A 17,633-nucleotide genomic window follows, 5' to 3' on the forward strand; every position below is an offset into this window, starting at 1 on the left:
CTGGGCGCTGCCAGCGCGGTGGGGCAGCGGGAGCGCCGTGCGGGAGCAGCGGCCCGGCGGGCACGGCTCCGAATTGCCAAGCTGCCCGCCGTGCTCCTCAGCAGCGCTGCCTCGCGTTTGAGTTCTACCTGAGTATTTGGAAGCACTTCACATACGAGCTTGGGAAGTTCCCAGCTGCCGTCCTCCCCGGCGAGGAAAGGGCAGCAGGCCCACGCGTGGCCCGGCCGTGCCGGGAGTCGCTCGCCCTCGCTCCGCCGGGTGCGGCCGCCCCAAGGTACCGGCTGCCGGGGCCGGTGTCGGACGCCTCGAGGAGCCGTCACCCGGCGCAGGGCTGCGCGTCGCTCGGCGGCAGCTGCTCAGGAGGGAGCTGTGCGTGGGCAGCCACTTGGCACAACCCGCACCGCCGACCTCCAGGCATTGCGTTTTCCCACAAAAATACTGAAAAGTCTCAAAGCATTTGTCACCTCCTAGTTGTGACTGCACCGGCTGTGCTTGCAGCGCTCTTACACTTTTTAATTGAAGCCTACAGCTGGCTAAATTTTTTTCACTGTAACAGTACATTAAAATCGAATTATATTTTAATATCCCACTATTTCAAATAATACCTTAATTAGTGTCAGTTTCTCCATTCAGTTCTTACTTCCGAGGCGAAATGATGGCACCAATCAGCAGCAACAGAGCAATCCGTATTGCTATGTTTTTCTTGCACTGAAGGCAAAGATCTGCTTACCTTCAGGGCATCTGCTCTTTTAGGATGCTGTTTGTGCCTGCTTGACTTACTTTTCCATACAGTCATAGTTAAGCTGTATGTAAACTGTAAAAATAAGTTTCTCTTTTGATTTTGCATGGAAAAATGAGGTTTTGAGAGCAAGGAACTCTTAAGTTTTAAGCTGACTCTTACATTTCACTCTCATCTGAATAATACATACATAAAACATGTAGCCGGTAACTGGCTTCTTGGGTATTACTGTTCCCATAGCAAATATATCATCAGTGCAGAAGTATAAATCTACGTGCTCCATGAGTTTTCATGAATGAAATATGCAAGGAAAACACAACCTTGATGAGAACTATTTTGCCAGCAAGTGTATCCAAACTAGGAAACTGTTCTGTGGAACAGGCTTGAGACTTGCTTTGTTGTCACTTGTCACTGCACTGTAGTGGGATTCAGGTGCTTCTCAGTCTGTAACTGCTAGATTGCCATGGACCAGCATTTCCATACCTGTTCCCTGGCATAGAAAAATTAATGCAGATTCAATTTTTTTCTTGAGATTTTGTATTTCTGCATCTACTTGGGAGACGCTTCAAATGCAGAAAGTTGAATTGCTAGTAGAAGGCATTTATTCCCATTTGAAAACAAACTTGGTGCCTGTCCTTAGATACAAATAAGTGATGAATTATACCCAAACAAAAATATTCTGGGCATAACTACTTCCATCAGCATCTAGTTTTCCCACAAAAAAAGTAGAAGTTGCATCTCTGCATTATAGCATGGACTTTGGCCCGGTCATAATTTTCTTCCCACTGCTCATTAAAAAGTAAATTCAATGTCTTCAACCATGTGGTTCGTTTCTTCTGTGTTGTTGGGTTCTGCGTTTGTTGCTTTGGTTTTTTCTCTCTGGATAACTACCCAATTCTTTTCCCCCCTGATATTTTTTTTCTCTGTGTTGGGTACTATATGGTTTCTTGGCAATCTACAAAGCAGCTACATCTGTCTTAATTGCCAAAGTCTACAAGCTCAGCAGGCACTTTGACTTAGCACAAGCCTAGGTAACACTTTTTCTCTTTTGGTGTTTTATATTACATGAAGGATTTAGTTCAAAGAATTATGCAATGCTAAGTGATCCATTACCATGACTGGCATCGCTACAATAATTATGCTCTGGAAACAGAATGTCCTTGAACTCTCAGCTTGTTATGATTCTTTCAGCATTAATTCTTTTATAGTTGAAGTGGTACAGGCAAAATTTAGCTATATTAATCCTTTTTGTTCCAGTGTTTATTCATGCTAAATTTTCTTGCCAGTTAATAGAATATCTCACGTAGATTAAAAAAGCTGACTTCTATGTTTAATTAAAGAAAGACAGCATCAATCAAAGAAAAATCACTTGCTCACCAATGTGAGACTGTATATAATTAGCAAATGCAGCAGTTTTGGTTTGCCCAAGAAAATAGTATATTTATCAGATGAATATTCTTGAATTGTTGGAAATTCAGAAGTAGGTTTGTGCAAGAGGGTTTGGTGTTGGAGGAGGTGGTTTCATCTTGAAATACTTTTTCTCCAGCTCAAGATCTTCACTTCTGAGATACGGCGAAACTAGAAATGACATATTTGAATCAAATACAATGTAAACAATAAGTGGACAGGGGATTGACTCTGATGTTAAACACTTAGCTGCCAACCAAAGAGAAATAAAATTACATGAAAATAGCATGCAAGTTTTAGGACCTGGCTGAGTAATTTCAGTTTATTCCCAATCTATTCTTTAACAGCTGTTCACTGTGAGTACCCAGTTACAAATCTAGTGGCGTACACATTCACATCCCCTTCTAAACAGCTGCCTTCACTTTGGCTGTGACATTTATCTAAAGTAAATCTCTCTCTCTCTCCCTCTCTCTCTGAATTTTAGAGGTAATTTGCCATGGGTTCACAGCGTGTGATGCTGCTGAAATGACCCATGCTGTCATTCATCCTTTTTGTATCCCAGATGTGTCAGTGATGGGTGGGACCTAGGGAGGAACCCACAAAGCCTATGCTTCCTCTCTTCTTGGATTTTTCTGTATTTTATTGCCAGTCACCACATAGGCGCAAGTGTTTTAGATTAGGCTGTGAAGTGAAAGGGTTATAAGATTGTCTGGAGACTTGAACAAGTTTTCTAGCCAACAGTGCTGAATAAAGTCCATTGCTAGAACCATTGCCAAGAAATTCTTTCAAATAGGCCATGAAAAGACTACCCCAGTCTCTCAATTCATGTCTCTCTGGGGCACTAAACAACTGGAGGCTTATACTATTATGAACGTTTGACATGTGAATCCTGTTGATCAGGCTTTCCCTCTTGTCTCCTCTCTAAAGTGCAGCAAGCGAAATGTGTACGAAAGGTCAGGTCAGCCCGGGTGCCAGCCTGCCTCTCTCCTTCTGAGAAGCTTAACACAGGGGAGGGTGGGTGCCGTACCTCCGCTGGGGCTGCTCTCTCCACTCTTCTGTCTCTGGGTATGGGCTGAATAACAATGACCATGGCCGTTGCCGTCTGTTCCTGGGGGATTAATGCAGCGTGGAAGTTGCAGAGAGCTGTAAGGCTAAGGACTCCACAGAGAAGATTTCCTCCTGGAATGCTATTCCAGCGCAGCCCCATGATGAAATTAGCAGGGGCTAGGAACAAGACATTCACTGCTGTCACAATAATGCAGAAGTTTTGTTAAGTCTGTTACGTCGGAACTCAGTCCTAGGCTTGCTCTACAGGTAGATACGTAGGTGCACTGCATTGCCTTTGTGCTTTGAAAAACAGAGCAGCTGGATAAGTCCTTGGGTAGAGAGAAATTGCCCCTGTACATTCCTGCCAGTGCTTGCGGCGCTGTCATCCGTGCCTACTCCACTGGACCCCCCAGTGCTCGGCAGCCCAGGAGAAGGGAGGGAGAGCGAGAGGAAAGCTGAATGAAAGTAGCACTGGAGGAAGTACCCGGTCTGCCCCTCTTCTGATCTCAGACTCAAGCAGCGTTACAAAATCACTGCAAATTAGAGCTGTACTCCCTGCCTGAAGCTGCGTAAAGAAGAAACAAGGACTTACATAATTTTTCTGTTGTTTTGGGCCATGCGTTCAACAGAACAAATTAAACCTGTTGCAATACCACTAGCATGGAAGAGGTATTTTCCTATAAGCAAGGCAAGAATTGAGTAGAAATGTCATATCTTTTGTTAGGTCAGGTGGTTCATGTGACCACCTGAACTAAAACCAGACCAGCTTTGGGCATGTGACTGCAAGAATACTTCATGTGCCCAAAATCATCTTTATTTTTCCGGCCATATCAGCTGGATTACTAAAAGGTATTGCCTCTGCCAATAAACCTTGCCTTGTTTATAGACTCAGACCATCATGACTGCAACAGTGTTACCAAATTTCCCATAGAACAGGCAAAACCAGACTTTGCTGCACAGAAATAATATTGGTTCTCAAAAATGTATCACAAAAACATATGGGATAAACAGCTTGAAAGGGTTTCTCTGTGTCTTACGTTGCTGCATTTCCATTGCACTGCATGACGAGAGACCTGTGAAAGCTGCTGGAGCGCCGTGTGCTGCGGCCCTGTTAAAAGACAACAAGAATTTCAATAATGAAGGGTAGCAGAGAGCTGATGTCACCGTCACTTTTTTCAGTCAACCAGAAACCAATTAGCCCTGGCTGGCAGGCCCAATTAAATCATTGGACATAGGAAAATGCCAGCTACCCTCCCCTAGAGTTAGGTAATTGGGGCTTTATTACAGTCAGACTTGGTGCTGTTTGTTGGGCCACAGGATACAAGTAACAGCCATTCTGCTCTCTCTCTCTGTAGGCATTCATGGGGTTTTACCCCTAAGAAAAGTCGTTGTGTTTTACATAGAAAATGCTGATCTTTTAATATATATTCTCTGTCATAGTAGGAACCCAAAGGTCGTTCTGTGTCTTCAGATTTATGGAGAACATGAAATTAGGAGTTCTACCATGAAATTCCTCAGGTGAAGGGTTTGCACTGATTTATACTTAAGATTCCAGGTCTTTTATCTAGTACCCTTGCAAGGATGTAGAAAGTTTTCAACTCATACTACTTTGAAACTTGAGGCACGTTTGACATAGCGTTAGACTGATGTACTGAGGGGCTGCCTGGTTTACTGTGTGGATTGGTTGGAGCTGAAGAAATGAGACACTGAGCATGCCAAGGTCTGTTCTTGTTCAGGTTAACACTTGGTCATGGCCCCCCAAGGTCTTAAGGAATGCGTTGCTTGCAATGACACAAGGAAGAGGTACTGAACTAGCTAGCTCACTTACATTACCAAGTTTAAAAGCTTCTTTGATGTTATAGCAGTCCAGCTACATTAAGTTCCATATGAGCTAAATGCTGTGCATCTGTTATCCAGCCTAGCTTGTTTAGGTTATGGCACAATGCAACCGGTTTGTTTGTGCCTGGACATACACATTTTCTTGAATCACGCATGAAACAGAACTACATTGCCAGGGAGAGCCATCTCCTGCGTCTTTCCACAACACAGCTTGGTTGCACACTGGTCCATCCCGTTGACGCTCAACTCCCTTGCCAAGGCAGAAGAGACCCCTGCTATACTTACAGCACCTCTCTAATTGCTGCCAGAGCCAACTGACAGCTGCTTGGGCTGGAGTAGACAAATGCTGTCGCGTCTGAGCCATATAGTCATGCACCTGCAGAACACTTACATTGCCCAGTAGAAAGCAGAATTTGGCGCACAGGTTACAATACAACTGTATATGCATGTAGAAACATGTGTACAACATGCTTAGTCATTTTTATTTAAGGGAAAGCAACACTTGCTATTGAAGACATTTTCAGAAATAAAGTATAATGCATAAAAGATTCTGAATGGGGAAAAAAACCAGAAAGCCAACGATGGTATTTTGTTGGAAAGTTAGCGCATGAAGCTGACAAATTAACAGTACCTTTTAAGCCTGTGTGTCCTTGGCTAATACCCGCTATGTAGTTGTAAGGACAGCTAGAAGCAGTCAGCTAGGGCTGCCAGCGCGGTGTTTACCAAGGCTTTCCAGAGCTCTCCTCCTTCCCTTTGTGATGAACCTCCACATGGTTACAGTTGTCAGGCAATCAAGATTCATCTCTCTGCTAGAAAGGCAGGGTGCTGCAAGGTGTAGGAGGAGATTAAAATGCTATTCTTTACTCTCCTTAATCACTCTCCATATAATTTGTTATTCGTTTTGAATTATAAAGTTAAAGGTATGTATAATCTACAATACAGTTTTCCTTAAAGAGACTGAACTGTAAAAACTGAAGGATATTTTCAGGTTATATGAGCACTTTAACTTTCATTGTTCGTTTGTCTGAGCCCAATTTACATATTCTGTGGTGCGTTGCCAGTTTACTTAGGATGAAAGGCTGCAGTTACAAACTTATGGTGTGTATTACTTCGCTCACTATAAGAAAGAAAAAAACCCACGTACATAATGAAAGCATTATATCTGTTTCTGAACCATCTCTACAGTGTAAGTGAGAATTTCAGGACCCTGTTTATTTTAGGTGACATTTTATTATCTGATTTCTTAATTATATTTTAATAGTAATTACAACATTTTCCCAAGAAAATATAATTAGATTTTGATGTCAAGAAGCAGATTACAAGTAAATTAATTATGCTTTGACGCCACTATTAAAAACATGGAACAAGACAAACTGGCTTCCAGTCAAAAAAGCAGTAGTTAGAATATGAACCATGCAGGCACACAGCACAGAAGAAAAATGTTTAACTAAAAAAAACCTGGAAATACAGAATTAATTCTGATTTGTTAGTGATTCAATATGCATAAACAGCCAGCAAAGAATCTTGTACAAGAAATCTCTACAGGAAAGTTATTTAAAAAAATCATACTAAAGAAAAGAAACAAAATTAATGACAATTAAATGACAACTGAGTTAGAAAAATGTTCTATAAATGCAGTAGCAGGATAAGGTCTTCTTGTAGTGATCGCAAAATATAACACTACAGAGTAATCCTGCAACAATCACATTGTAACAATGACCTTCCCCAATGAAAACAAATTGACAAAACCAACTTACTACCTGGGGTATCACTGAAGCCAAATCCATTTCAGTAAATTTCAGTACAACATTATGATCAGTTGTACATGTCTCTCTTGGTGAGGTTACTTGTTATCCCAAGATTAACGTTATTTCATTTCAGAAAGAAGCATGCTTTTCCAGTAAAAATAGCTGAAGAGGAGAACCAGTTCTTAAATTAATTTTACTTTAATATGGCAAAGTTGATAGGGCACTGTAACACTTCTAAATGAAAGGCTAGCGGCTTTACTTCTGGAGGAGTTACGCTTACTCATATCCTTTCCTATAGTTGATTTTTGTGCCACACAGCCACTTGCTTACATTGGAGCATCTTTGCCAGTCTTGGCCACAATGCCCAGGGGTGCTCCAAGAGCTGTTGGGTTTGGTGATGAAAGGGCTGACAGATGTGTGGGTGCATTTACACGCCACAGATTCACTATTGCTTTTCCTCTTAGGAGTGTTTTTTAAATTCTGCTTGCACTAGTGTACTTTATTTGACTCAAGATAGGGAGAGGAGACTTCAAAGTAAATCTGGGAGTGAGAAAGATTTCCTCCTCATGGAAAATATATTCCTTTTGCCAAACTAAACCACAGACTGGAATCTTTAATATTTGTTTCTTACCTTGAATGTATTTTATATAAGAAGTGCCTTGGATTAGTTGAAAGGTTTGGTTGGAGGAATAAATTCATGTTTCAAACTTTTGAAAACACTTTAAAATTATTTCACTTGTCCAAAAGAAAAAAAATAATAGCAAGAAGGTCATACCTTCTAAAATTGTCAAAACAATTTTTCCAAGCAATTTTAAAATAAAAGATAGTTAAAAGGAAAAAAAAAAAAAAAGGGAAAAGAAAAAAAACCACAACAAAACACCAAAAAACCTCAAATCCATCCACAAAATCCCACCCTCTTCCATCTAAAAGGCTCCAAAAATTTCTTACCAGATCCACTTCAGAGACTGGGGGGTTAAAACAAATCACCATCTAACTTCATATTCCTGCCCAGTTTTTGGAAAACAGTTCTCACATTTACAATGGTATACAGTCCAAAACAGTTTTTGCCCATGATAAATGTGAGTAGATAAATAGATAAATTTGTCTCTTATCTTTGTTACAGACTATGTTAGATTTGCATCAAGTTTGGCCAGATACAAAAATTTTCTTCCTGTCTTGTATTACAAGTGCAACACCTATTTTCAGAATCAGTGGGACTTCTGACATGTAGCAGGATATGGTCCTGAAGAAATGCCAAATTATTAGAGTCACGTTAAGTGACAACAAATGGTGTGGTCCACTAGGCTAGTTATTTCCATAGCTTCTAATGCAATGAACAGCAAATACAGTAAGTTCTGCGTGGCCAGCCTTCAGAAAGTTAGCACCATTTCCTGACTAATTAGCCAATTGCAATTGCCACATCATAATGAAATTTGGTGTAATTATTTAGATTCGGGTTACCAGTTTCCCACCTTACTTAAAAACAGTGTTATATAAGTACATGTTAAATTTATCTACTTCACTGAATTAATACTGAAGTCTGACTTTGCTGCTGCAGGAGTGGGGTCAATGTTAACGTGGTTTGTGTTTTATCTGTTCGCCAGCAGTCGGACACTGCCAATCAATTCGCTTGGATTGATCTTAGTTAAGAAAAGAGTGAGCAGTATGATCTGTGTCTTTAGGCATCAGTTCATTTCTGCCATTTAGCAACATTCAGGGCTACATTTCTGAAAGGGCTCCGCCTTTGCTGTTCTTCAGGCACGTGGAGTTGTTCCTGTAGGTCAGCTGAGGACCTGAAGCAAAGGTCTTTTGAAAGTCTCGTGAGGAAATGGAGTTCCTCCTCACTCTCTCACACCAGTGCTTAAGGTCCTCAGTTCTGAGTGCAGCTGAAAGATGGGAGGAAATCTTACCCTGCCAGCATGAGGGGCTCCTGCAATACACCAGGGCCTTCAGATGGTGGCTGCTGGAAGGATGTTGTGTTCCCTACTGCAAACACGTTTTTTTCCCATAGGTTCTTCTGTATGGGACAAAACAGCTTGTTTATAGCCAAGGTACTGAAGATGAAGTTTCTGGTAGCAAAATGGTATTTCTCCGGTAGTGGCAACTACCTTAGAAGTGCTGGCTTAGAAATTCTTGTACCCCGGAAACTCAGGGTCTCAGATTTAGAAGTCTGAGTCCCACAAAACTACGTTTGGTGAATGCTGGTGCCAAAGTACAAATGTGGGTGCTAAGGCAAGTCCTCTCATCAGCTGCCTATGCACAGCAATCATATTCACCCAGGCTTTCACTGTATTGGAGGAAGTTACTATGAAAATGCTGTATTTTAATAAAAAATGACAAAGTTCTGATACCCAGAAAAACAAAGCACTGTGTGAAATTCAGCGTATGCAAAGATCTCAGCATGCCCACAGACAAGATTTAAGATGCAGTTCAGCAACTGAATTCAGCAACAAACCACCTGGTGATTTAAGGGGCCCCCAATTACAGTAGTACCTTTCACTCTTTCCCCCTCACACATCCAACATGATGCTTAGAGATCAAGCTGTGCCGTTCTCCATCCAGGGGACATTTTCCTTTCACTGGCATGGGAACACAGTGACATCATGTATGTCATCTTCACTGAGGTCAGTATTGGTGCCTGTGATTGAAATAGGTGTGAAATGTTCTGAATCAACACAAATTTGGAAGCCAGACTATTTCATTGTACCTTGTGGAGAATATAATTCAAACTGACAAACTTTCAGGATTTAGTTTGGTACAAAACCGCAGCCTTTGAGGAACGCATTGGCATTAAGATGAATGCTGTCTTAACCAATACTTAGCAGGAACTTGATATCTCTTTGGGGCACTTACTGTTACCTATTGTTCCCACAATACTGTCTAATACTTTAACACAGAGGCCAAGATTTCCAAGAGGAATTTAGTACTTGCCAGGACCCACACTGAGACACTTCAGAGGTGCCTGCAGGGAAATTTTGCTTTGCTCTTTGTGAAAGTCATGACCTTCAACTGGAAAACTGCAAATCAAAATGCTCCAAATCGTCAGATGCTTTTCAAAACCTTGTCACAAAAAATCAATACAATGACTGAATAAAGGAAAGGAAAAAATTATAAGGGATATTAGAGAGCAGGAAAAATTAAGAAGCTTTTCTGTTTGGCCTTTACAAATACTATTAATGAGTGCTGTGTTTTGCATTTCCGTTGCAAATTGCAGCACCTCAGAATGATTTATCACTGAAAACAATTGTCGCGCCTCACCTGTGAGCACAGTGAGGCAAAACTGGGGAAAGAATTAGTCTCTTGGCCCCCAGCCCAGTGCTTGGCCTGTGAAACCAAGTAGGTTGTCAGCTTTCTTTGTTTGTGAAGACCAAAAGTTGAACAACAGTTTCAGAATCACCTCCTCCTTCCCAGTCTGTCCGTGTGTCTGTAATTATCATTCTTCCCTGTCCCTAGGATGATTACAGTATTCACCAGAAGTAAAATGTTTACATATATAGCGTGTGTTAAACTCAACCAACCTCGGTTACTAATCCTCCCTTCCTGGTTCTTCCTCTTTCTCCTCCTCTACTCTGTTGTCTGCTGGAGTTTTTGGGTCTGAATTCCTTCTGAAACCACTTAGTATTGATCAGGTGAAATGATGCTACATACTAACTTCAGTCTTTCCCAAATGCTGTTGAAACTGTTGCTTGCCTATACAACTACCTTCTCTGAAACAGATTAGTTTTTCAAATTAATTCCAATACTTACAGTTTTAGGACTTTCTGCTTTGTTGTATGAGTTATCTCACTCTGAAGGAAAGAAAAAGAAGAGAATTAGAGGGGTATTTGTAAGTCTGTTAACGTCTACTCTGCTGAAGTGAAAAACATAGAAGTAAAAAGTACATTTACAACCCATTTAGCATTTAATATATCAGTGCTTTTGTAAAAACACTGCCTCATTTTGTCAAGCACTCCTGTAACCTTGACACTCACAGGAAGATTATTTGTACAGACAGAAACTTCCTGATTAGACGGTTCATTAGCAGCAAGGTACAGAATACTAATTGCAAATTTTCATCTGCATTGACAAGGCCTGACCTAGCATTCATCTGACAGTGGAATTGCTTCCCTGGTGATATCAGCCACACACAATACAATAAAACCATGTTATTTTGCAAAAATTCATCAAAGATGAGGATAAGTGAATCACACGCTATTGAGTTCTGCAGGTCCCAGGGGAATCTTGTTGTACCTTACAGAGTCACTTTGTTTTGCCTACTTAAGTGTATAATACTCAGGAGAGACTTCATATGAAAAACCAAACAGCTTAAACTCCTTGCCAGAAATGCAATAATTTGAACAGCATGCACCTTAACTAGTACCTGACCATGAACAAGTGCAAGGTGCTAGCAAACACCGCTTGAAATTCATGTATTTGAAAATACAGTTGGAAGTGGAGGCTGGGTTATCACTCTGTCTATTTCTATCATGTCCAAAACCAGATATATCTGAGTGAATCCACTTGACACTTCTGTAATCTTTGGTTAAAGAAATGAGGGTAGAAATCCCTCATTACTCAGTAGGAAAATGGCTACAAGGAGAAGCAAAAAAGTAATCATAATTTAAAAAAATTAATTACATTTAAGGGAGTAACAGACTTGGCAACTCTTGCAAAATAACTACGTTTTCAGATAAAGCCCCTCAGTTTCACAAAAACATTTATAATTTGTAAATTGGCAGAACTGGAAGCTCATGCTCTGCTGAGTCATCTGGAAGAGAATGTTCTGCTTTGAAGTTCTACTCAGGCTGAGGAAGGAATAAAAATAGCCAAGCAAGAGTTCATTTTAAAAAAAAAAAAGATTTGTACATCCTAAAAGCAATGAAAAAGAAGCTCAAAAGAAGTAATACTTGTAGACTAATACAAGGCATTAAATATAGTCATAAAATATTTATCTGTGGCAAAGCATGGGCCAAGGGAGTTTCCAATTGTCTCTTGTAGGCAGTTAGCTTTGCAAGTGTGGGAAATCAATGCACATAGTTGTTCTTGTTGCAAGTTGCCTAATTAAAATGCAAATAGATCTATAGCAGTTTTGTTAAGGAGGTAAACAACTTCCTGTTACAATACAACTCTCTATCCACAAAACCTTTTAGTCAGCCCTTATTCACATTGGTTTGTCCATTGTCTGTTGGTTTGTCCATTCAAAGAGCAAAAAGCTAAAAAAAATACAGTCTATGAGCTGCTTCATAAAGAGGGTACAAGTACCATAAACAGGAAGATGATCTAGTCAGGTCCATTGTTCTAGCAAACTCCATTGTCCTGAGTTTTCAATAAATATTTCAGAATGTATTTTGAGTGTCCAAACCATGATGTCAGACCACAGTGACTTCATGCTGTCACGCTCCATAGTTCTTTGTAAAATGAAATTCTCCCAACGGTGAGCAGTGGCACATATCTGGTGACGAAATCCAGCAAGAACTTAACAGAAGGTGTAAGCAAGGGGCACTGCTGAATGCCAGCAAGGAAAGCCAAAGGCCCTAGGAAAATACAAGCACTGGTTTATAAAGCAGAAGCTTTCTGCATTAGGTATACAAAACTGGGGACTGAGCCAATATAGACTGACACTTGTGCAGAAAATATAATGCTATATTCAGAGAATCACAGGATCGTATGTGGGTCTCTAGTCCAAGCACCTGCTCAGAGCAAGTCTAGTTTGAGCGGGTTGCCCAGGACCTTGTCAGGCTGAGTTCTGCATATCCAAAACCTCTAGGCGATATTATCCTTAGCTCAGTCACTCTTCCACTGCCATGAAATCACCTACCTGCTCCTGACTAATTGTCAATGGTTTAATTGCCAGTGAACAAAAAGGTCTTAATAAAAGCTTTAGGTTAGTCAGCCACGAGCATTTTGTAAACCCACCATCTTATACTTGCAAGGGAATTTGACACTTTATACGAATTATTTAACTGCTCTAATTTCTGTTCATTTTGTAGTTCGGATTAAAACTACCATAAGATTTTACATACTGGAAAAGAAGTACCAGTTAAGGAAATCACCTATAAACGTATTTGACCTAGAAGGCACAGGATGCTGTCAATAAAAATTGCACTTTAAATTGGAGCAACATTGAACAATCAGAAAACAACAGGCCTAGCAGTGAGAAGCAGAAGATACACAGTACTGCTGTCATCTGAAAGTTGAAAACAGTGCTTATATTAGGCAACAGGAGATGTTAGATGATGAAGTTTTCTGTCCAGAGTTGCAGTAACATATTTTAGAGGACTTGACACTGACGAGTATAGTCTGATATGATACCACACTGTAATTATTGCAAAGAAGCAATCAGAATGGAAAAGGCAAGCACTTAAGTGAAAGAAAATGGCAACACGAACCCTTTCTCCCTGAGAAAATGGCATAGCTTCTGAGATATATGACTGAAGAACCTCATCAAAGCTAAGCTGTGCTGAGAAATATGGAAATTACATTAGATGTTACGCTTCACTGAGTACAAATGATGTTCAGGAAGTGCCAGTGCTGCAGAAATCGAAGCCTTTCCTGTAGGCAACCTCAAGGAATTGGGGCAGTGTTAAGTTAGTTTGTTCCCCATTAATTCTGGGATATGAATAGCTCATGAAGAAGAAGAAACATTTGAAATAGGTATTGGGAAATACAGAGCACAGTTTCAAACAGAGTGAAAAAGCAGCTCTTTTGGCTATCCTGAAAGCAATTACATTTTAGTAACTTTCCAAAAGCCTAGGATTTTTCAATATACTTTCTATATTGGCTTGTAATAACTACAGAGTTACTTGGCAGATCAATTTAAATATCAACACATGTTTACCTACAGTATATTCTCAGAGTGGTGGCATATCTTCATGTCTGAGGACTGGTAATTTTGTTGAGGGAACAGATTTTACACATGCTTGTGTAACTATCAGAAAAACATTCCGATTTAATAGATGTAAGTGCTTCCATGCAGTACTTACCATATATTCCTCAGAACTGAATACTTCATCTTCTCTTATCAAGAATTTTGGCTCTTAATTTCTGAATAGTTGAAGGATTTCTTTTTTTAAATTGGCTGGTGTATTGAACCTGTAGGTCTTCAGACCAAATATATTCTAACAATTGATGGAAGTATGCCGCCTTCCTTAAACTTCTAGATCAGTGCAGTGTGTTTCCCTAATAAAGATGAAGTTAATTTAATCAGCAGTTATAACCACCATATGATGACATATCAAGATCCTGTTAATGGAGACTATTTCTACAAAAACAATTTTAAAATCGTTCAAAATTATAATGGGAAATCTTGTTTCTTTAAGTAAGTTACATAGTAACAAACTTCAGCAATAATGCATTTAAAGCAGAAAGTCAGCACTGAGCAAAACTGCATAGTTTAGCCCAATGGAAGAATTCCCACGTGGTAGAATAGTATTTTCATGTTTTTGTTGTAATGCTTCTATATTTTACTAGGTAGCTTTAAACAGAAACTGAATAGACAGATGGCAAGGAGAGGACAATATCCAAACAACTCTAAATGTACATATACTAAAAGCGAAACAGCTGAAAAATACAACTAGCCATTTAATTGTATTTAACTTTATAGTTACCTAAGGACTTTCCAGTAGGAACCCAGTTCCTTCTAACATTCCTAGCTCTTGACACTTGACCAGGAAATCCAGCCTGGGCTGTCATGGGAGAGACCAGAGCTCTCCGAAGCCCCTGCAGGACAGCAGGTGGAGCAGGGAGGCTTGAAGGGGCTGGAGGGTGGATGCCCTGAGAAGCAGAGGTGATAGAGCTGCTACTGCCAGGAGAAGCGAAAGAGTATCTGAAAAGATGCGCCACAGAGACCGGGCGGGTGAGTGCAGTTGCACATGAATGAGGTGGGAGAAGAGGAAGGGCCCTGCAGCAGAAGAAATGTTAAAAGTACTCAGTTCACTGAGCTGAAAGAGTGGATGTGAACGTACCTTCCCATTATAAACAACTTTTAAATTCATGTTGACATCAACAGTCTGCTCCCCGCTCACCTCAGGCCTTAGGCATATGCTTGGCTGTAAGTCTGTGCTTGGTTCAGTTAAGCGTACAGTGAAGTTAAATGTATTACCAAAGGCTTCCTCAACTGCGGATTAAGATTCCACTGAACTGGGGAGGACAAAAGACAGCACCAGATTTATTGCATGTTACCTGTTTTACAGTAGTGTTAACGTAGCAACAGCTGAGTGGATTTTCAGGGCTGTTCCCGGGCTGGGAATGCCTGGGCTCTGCGTGGAGGCAGGGAGGGCAAGTGCGAAACGCTGAGGGCCAGGAAGGCTGGTAGGAGCAAGGGTGGTGGAAAGGGACAGATTCACTGCCAGACAGGCAGGCTGTCTCTTTCTTGGCCTCATGGCCTGAGTGATGCTGTGACAATCATTGTTATGGTGCAGCTTAGCCATAGCAGACATAGACTTCATGCCTGGATTTGTGAGGTGCCAGAAGGCCAGAGCTTGTACTGGGACTGTGGTATCTGAACACAGCTGCTGGGGCAGGTTCTTCTTCCCTTCTGCCAGCCTAGACCAAGGCTTTAATATCTGTGGACAACGTCGTAGTCAACAGTTCAGGCATTAGACACTGAGACAACTTTCGGCAGCTGGGGAGGCTCCTCTAGCTACGGGCAGGCTGACTGCACCTGCGGCAGCCACGGCCGTCTAAAGGCCAGCTCTGGCTAAAGAGAAATGCTGCCATACCCTGCCCCCATCCCCTTCTCTCATCCATCATACTGTGTCATCTCCTGAGTCTGTAAGTGACTGGTTTCTCTAGGAGCAGTTCAAAATTAAAGACAACCTGACGAAGGTCAGAGGACCTGTGCCACTTCCCAATTATGCTTTTTAGCAATGGCAAAAGCATTTAAATCCAGCATAAACAATAACAACAAAACCAAAAAAAGATTGTGGAAGAGAGCAGGCTAATATCTACCTACAAAAAAGATTGAGAACAGGGATGTTTCATCTTTTTACTTCATGTGCTAATGGGGTGAGAAACAGAAAGTGCTTGTTAGCTGACTTTATGCAAGAAACATAAAGTGTTTGTGCTGTGAATCAGGAGGAGTGTGATGTAACGGAGGTTCAGTAAAGGGTAATGAGTGATTTGGTTTGAAAGGTTAAGGGTGCTGTGCCTTATGTGCTGCGCAGTGCCAGGCAGGCAGAGCACACCGCTCCCAGCACGGTTCTGCGCCAGAGCCAGGGGAAGACTCCAGTCCAGCTCGCAGACAAATCTGCACCAGGTTTGAAAAATCACTCGGACCTGCTGAAGTAAAACCTTAACAAGCACCACTGCCTTTTGAATCAAAGTCTGTAGGTTTGCAGGGAAGGGGCTGATGAGGGGCACAGGCAGAGATGGCTGGTAGGGGACTGGGTGCCTTCATTGTTACCTTCGCTTCAGAGATGAGAAAGCAGTGAGGATCAGCACCAGCCTTTGGACAACAGGCAACTCAGTGGAGAATGTCCTATCAAGATGAATATGGCTCATTCAAGAATTAACTCTCTACTCATCTTCTACCTCAGTTTTTTGCTGCTCATCCATTTTAAAAGTAAGCTTTGCGCTTTTTCTTATTGTTCTGACATGTCCCCTGGGTAGATGGCTAGACGTGCACCTCTAGCAGGAAGCCTGTGTTGTCAGAAGGCTTTACAAATTTGATGGAGATGCCAAAAAGATTTGGTCCATGAAACTAAGTTGTATGTACTCGTTGCATGATAGCTTTCCTGGTCTTCACGCTTCAACTTTTTATTTAAATGAGGAATTAAAGCATTTTTAATACCTTGCTTCACATACTGAAAGTGCCATAATAAAATATTCTGTTAAAACTGTTAAAGTCTGCATTTTGATAGCATTCATTCAGTAAATTTAAACCTATGTGATTAAAATTTAGGCTACTTTATCCATTGCTAAAGCTGTTCATGTTATATATTTCAGTAGCACTCGTTGCTTTATCATATAAGCTTTCGTAATTACAACTTCTAAAGAAATCAGTTATTAAACAACTGCAATATATTTGGTGTTCTAAATATCTCCATTATGAGGGAGTGTAAAAGTCCAACTATTTTTATAGAGACAATATTCTCAGCAAACTTCCACATAAACAGAAGTATGCAAAATATTGGAAGTCACAATGGGTTTCCTTGATAATTGTGTCAGATGGTTGAGAGTAAATACAAGCCAAGGAGGCTAAATGGCCTCAGCTGGTGAGGCTGATATGTGTGTATGAAAAGCAGTAGCTCTTGAACGTGTTTAAAAGGAAGACAGGCAGGATGTGTGTCTGTCTGAGGAGGTTGTTTGATTTGTGTCTGTTGAATGTGAATCACAGTAAGACAAAGCTCTGAGCAGCTGCCATTAAACAAGAAGATTTGGCATTAGCATACAGTGTTGTGTAATCTGGGTCACCTTCTGTTGCTGCATCACTCAAATTGTTACTTGGACAGTTTACAGCCCAACATAAATCAAAGACTGAAAAGCAAACAGATGCAGTTGGATCAACCAGTACTGAAAAAAACCCACCATACTTCAAGAAGATATAGGAAAAAATACAGAATATCACAGAAACATTGTTTTATCCTAGTAGTTTTCTTCCTTGGGGATGTACTGATGTGAATCAGGGGAGCCAAAGTGTTAACTCACAACAGGACATAACCTGAAAAAAGAGGGGCTGAATCTTCCACTTTCAAAAATCATTTTTTAAAGTCTGTATACTGTAGGATGAACGAGAAAGTCTCTGAGCAAGAGTCTGCTATCTAATTAAAAGAAAGTAACAGGAATGGGTTTAGTTAAGAAAAATTCATTTATATGTGAGGCAGGCAAATTAGAACAAAATTTAAAATCTTTGGGAAAGAGAATAAAAAGTGAAG

At 40.8% G+C, this 17,633-nt stretch overlaps 1 protein-coding gene across 7 annotated transcripts in view; it reads left to right on the forward strand.

Moving 5' to 3' along the window:
• The first annotated feature begins 368 nt into the window (after positions 1-368).
• The window catches only part of CRB1 (crumbs cell polarity complex component 1), a 134,685-nt gene continuing 117,420 nt past the window's right edge, over positions 369-17,633 (forward strand). For 6 of the 7 annotated variants that reach the window (XR_013931072.1, XM_080406471.1, XM_080406474.1 and 3 more), the window contains exon 1: positions 369-16,321. Coding sequence is in view for 6 of the 7 variants with exons in the window: in XM_080406471.1 (XP_080262597.1) it covers positions 16,246-16,321 (76 nt within the window). In the remaining variant the exon portion in view is untranslated. The remainder of the gene's footprint in view (positions 16,322-17,633) is intronic. The other variant, XM_080406470.1, reaches the window with a different exon arrangement.

This window comes from Falco punctatus, assembly GCF_963210335.1.
Source record: "Falco punctatus genome assembly, chromosome: 11".
NCBI lineage: Eukaryota > Metazoa > Chordata > Aves > Falconiformes > Falconidae > Falco > Falco punctatus.